Source organism: Gavialis gangeticus, unplaced genomic scaffold (genome assembly GCF_001723915.1).
Source record: "Gavialis gangeticus isolate Ggan-Ray unplaced genomic scaffold, GavGan_comp1, whole genome shotgun sequence".
Taxonomy (NCBI): Eukaryota; Metazoa; Chordata; order Crocodylia; family Gavialidae; genus Gavialis; species Gavialis gangeticus.
This window is the reverse complement of record NW_017729025.1, coordinates 66,001,501-66,005,755: the sequence shown is the minus strand read 5'-3', so window position 1 is coordinate 66,005,755 and position 4,255 is coordinate 66,001,501. Positions and strand designations below refer to the sequence as shown.

The 4,255-nt window shown below is 41.8% G+C and overlaps 1 protein-coding gene across 1 annotated transcript in view; it reads left to right on the top strand.

Moving 5' to 3' along the window:
• The first annotated feature begins 774 nt into the window (after positions 1–774).
• G2E3 (G2/M-phase specific E3 ubiquitin protein ligase) overlaps positions 775–4,255 on the top strand; it is a 48,091-nt gene continuing 44,610 nt past the window's right edge. The window contains exons 1-2 of the mRNA XM_019518927.1: positions 775–1,043; positions 2,765–2,824. Coding sequence (XP_019374472.1) covers positions 2,788–2,824 — 37 coding nt within the window. The 5' untranslated portion in view covers positions 775–1,043; positions 2,765–2,787. The remainder of the gene's footprint in view (positions 1,044–2,764; positions 2,825–4,255) is intronic.

The following is a 4,255-nucleotide window of genomic DNA, read 5'->3' as shown; positions in this document are numbered from 1 at the left end:
GTGCACTGATTACAAAATCCTGACCAGAGCCCGGGCCAACTGATACAAAATGATCTTGGCCTCTTCCACAGGCCCTGAACAGAGTTAATGCATACCTGGCAGAATTATCCAGGAGAGCCTTCTGCTATGTGACCTGCTAGCAGCCATGGAGCTCTTCATCCTGAACACCAGCCTTTTCTCCCTGGACCAAGAAAAAGCCTTAAATTGGGTTAACCATGACTTGCTTGGCTGTCAGCAAAAGCCCCGGCCAACTGACTGGGCCTACACTCTTTCTACTTTGTTTCATGCCTCTTGGTAGACCACCTGCTACCCTGGAGGACCCCCTCCCACACAATGAATTCTCCCTAATAGCAATTTGCTAGATAGATTTTTCCTGCCCCCACATCACTGCCTATTTCTCCAGCTGTGGACAGCAGTGAGAGGTGGGCCCAATACCCACTTGTCCCTCTGTTCCCAACAAGAACAGTGATGGGTGGCTGTTTCAAGATCTTGTCTGGAAAGGCACTTTACACATGGGCAGTCAAAATGCATCATGCCCATGTCCTTGCCACCTGCTCTGACATGACCAGATCAAGCCCACGCAGCCTGGAATACCATGTAAAAGCTGTCTGTTGCCATGAGAGTTGGTGACCTCTAGTGACTGCTACATGGGGCCCTGGCTACAAGTACCTTTGACCATTTTAGACCCAGCAGTGTCAGCAGCATGCTGTTTCTGCAGAAGGACCACACACTTGCACTTTTACCTTTTGTTTTTAATATTTGTATAATAAAGGCTTAAAACATCACATCTCTCTCTCTGCGTCTCTCCTCCTGGTGGGGTATGTGTGGGAAGGGGAGGATGGTTCTGGTTCTTACTGCCAGCCATATTTCTGCTCTTCTTCTGTCTTTAGGGTTTTCATGCAGTTCATTAAATTGAGGAGACTGGTATCCTCTGCCCTTTCAGATAATCTCTCAGTTGAAGTACTATAGCAGCTTGAGGACATTGAGAGTACCAGTGGCTTTTGAGGAGCAAGCCAAAGCACGTTGCAGAGCATTCCGAAGAGGTAAGAAGCAGCATAAGTCCTATTCTTGGCCTCCCTCAAAGAAGGATGAGAAAAGACAGCTCTGTTTATTGGTCATTGTCATCCAGTTTAGTTGACTTAAATTGTGCTGTTACCACAGTGGTGGGCCTCTGCAGGAGGCTCCCTTGTCTGGTCTGTGGGGAACACAATATTATAAACACAATGCAGTGTGCTCCCAAGCTGCACTCTTTATGGCATATTTGCAGGATCTGTTAGCTTTTGCAGCACTGAAAACACAGTTCAGCCATACTAGTCCTGAGGAAAGCCCCCAGACTCTAGTACCTTAAGTGCAACCTTCCCAGAACCTGAGCCACAAGACCATTTTGGTTTTAAAGTTCCCTTCCCAGAAATATATAATAGTTCAAAACATACTAGGCATTTATACACATGCGAGATATCTGCTCTGATGTGCTAATTAATATGCCCTCAGCAGCCTCTATTCATCCCCACTCTTCAAAATGGTTGTGGGGGCACTTAAAAGCTTGTCAAGTGAGCCATTTTGAAGCATAGGACACTAAATACATGTGATGCTGTGGCTACTTTAATTAGAGCAGGTCTCAGAGCCACTCTAATTCTAGTGCCCCACCTCCACCCTGGAGCACATGTATAGATGCCACTTTCAACACACATATACAGACTTTATAAGAGTTTTTAAATATAGTTATTCTTTATTTTAGGTAGCACAAGAAATGCATAGATCTAGACAAAATAAGCATTCCCTATCTCATTTTCCTTACCAGCTTTGCTATTCTGTGGGCTTAGGTTAGAGTCCTCTAAGAGTCTAGGATCCCACTTCTGCTTCAAAATATGGATTTTTCTCAGTTCTGCTATATCTGCTCTACCACTGCTCAAACTTTGTCCCATATGCTTATGAGATCCCCTTTATTTTATAACCTCTGGGTATTTGTTAGAAGATTAGAAGCTCATTGTCTCCCTGCCCACCCACGTGATCAGCCTGAATACCTGCTTACTTGGGAGAATCAGCTTGGTTTGGCTACCTTCACCTTTGTATGTTGTATTTCCAGTTAGATCTGGAAATAGGCTCTCTGCAGCTGTAGCAGGTGGCTGGAAGGCTGCAAACAGCTGTAACAGGGTCTGCAGCCCTGGCACAGGCTCCCTGGCTTTGGCAGCTGCACACATCCCTCTGTGCAGACAGTGGGGGAGAAGCCAGGGTTGCACTGCCCCAGGCACCTTTCCAGTTATGCGCAGAGGTGTGCGCACAGCTGGTACAACCATGGAACTGGTGATTGTACAAAAGTATCAAAATGACCAAGTCTATAATGGTGTTAGTATTTTCAAGTTTTTACAAGCAAGAATCTTGATTCTTATAATTTTTGGAATGTTTATGCTATTTTCTTGACAAGTATTTCTAGCATTTGTTAAAAATGTTACATGTACTGGGGAAATAAGAATTTGCATTAATAAAAAACATAGCTTCTCTTGAAGTATATTTTTCTAAACTTTTGCTGTCTATAATTTCAACCTTTCAATTACAGAGAATTTGAATTAAATCTTCCTCTTCTTGGTTGTGTCATAGAAAAAGGAGCTAATATTGCAAAAGAAAAAGTTAGAAGTAGGAAATGTGATTTTTTTCACTTGAAATTAAATGAAAATGTAGATTAAATGCACTAAACTGGATGTAATGATCTAATGCATTTTCAACACACTAGATGTATTTGAGTCTTTGTTTTTAATTTCCTTAGTATACAACTAGAACGACACTAGAATGAATGAAAACAGCATCTCCAATGTCCAAAACCCACGTAAGTTTCTTTTTTTAAAAAAACCCTTAAAAATGTTTGCTGATTTTCTTTACAGAGTTTGTAGAGCATAGCTAAGATAACTAGACTGAAATTCTGTATTGAAATAACTTCAACAGTGTGATTTTTAACAGGTAATTTAGAATGGCAGCAATATTAGAAAAATAGACAAAGTAGTAAATGTGTATGTTAGCGTTACATGTATCATGGTGAATTAAGGATAGAATTATAGTTTAAATAGCTTATTTCCTTAATAATTGTCAAACAAGAATCTAATTTGCGGCTGAGTTTAAAGTCTTTTCTAATCTCTGGAAAAAATAAATGTTTTAGTTTGTAAGTTATAACAGCTTTGCTTAGCTTTAGCTGTACATGAGACATGTCTATTAAGTTGACTTAATTTCTCAAATGATAGAAGTTAAAATAAGTTTCCTTGTCCTGTTGTGATTGTTTGCTGATGTCACTGCATGAATATGGCTTTATTATATTGATGCAAACAAGATTTTTTAAATACAGATTTCTGCTGCAAGTCAGAATTAAAGGTGCTTGAAATTTCATTTTTGGCTGTGCAAGATGCCTCCTGAGAATCTTGTTATGTTAATTTTTGTTTTACTGAGTTGTTTCCTTAGTAACGTTAACTGGCATTTTGGCTAGGAACCAGAAGTTACCCACAAACCAGTTTAAGTAATCAGAAACTGATTTAAACCTGTAACAGAGAATAAGTTCACTGCACATAAACCAGTTTAAAATGGCGGAATCTGGTTTAAGATAAACCTGGTTGAATGTTTTCATAGATTTCATAGACATTAGGGCTGGAAGGGACCTCGGAAGATCGAGTCCAGCCCCCTGACCCAGGGGGAGGAAGTCAGCTGGAGTCATAGGATCCCAGCAAGATAAACGTCCAAATTTCTCTTGAAGGTGTTCCAAGTAGGTGCTTGAGCGACCTCCAATGGCAGGCTATTCCAGGCTTCGGGAGCTCGGACAGTAAAGAAGTTCTTCCTTATGTCCAGCCTGAAACAGTCTTGCAGGAATTTATAGCCGTTCAACCTTGTCATCCCTTGGGGCGCTCTGGTGAACATCGTAAGCTCTGTTTTCTTGACCTCTGATCATGCACGTGGCTCTTCTGTAGAATCTCTCAAGCTTCTCCACATCCTTTTTGAATTGTGGAGCCCAAAACTGGATGCAGTACTCCAGCTGCCGCCTCACCAAGGACAAGTACGACGGGAAAATGACGTCCTGGGATTTGCTTGAGAAGCATCTATGGATGCAAGCCAGCATTTTGCTTGCTTTACTAGCTGCAGCATCACACTGAAAGCTCATGTTCGTCTTGTGGTCAATCATGACCCCCAAGTCCCTTTCATCCGTAGTGCTAGCCAGCGTAGCACTGCCGGGCCTATAAGGATGCTGCAGGTTTTTCTTCCCAAGGTGGAGAACCTT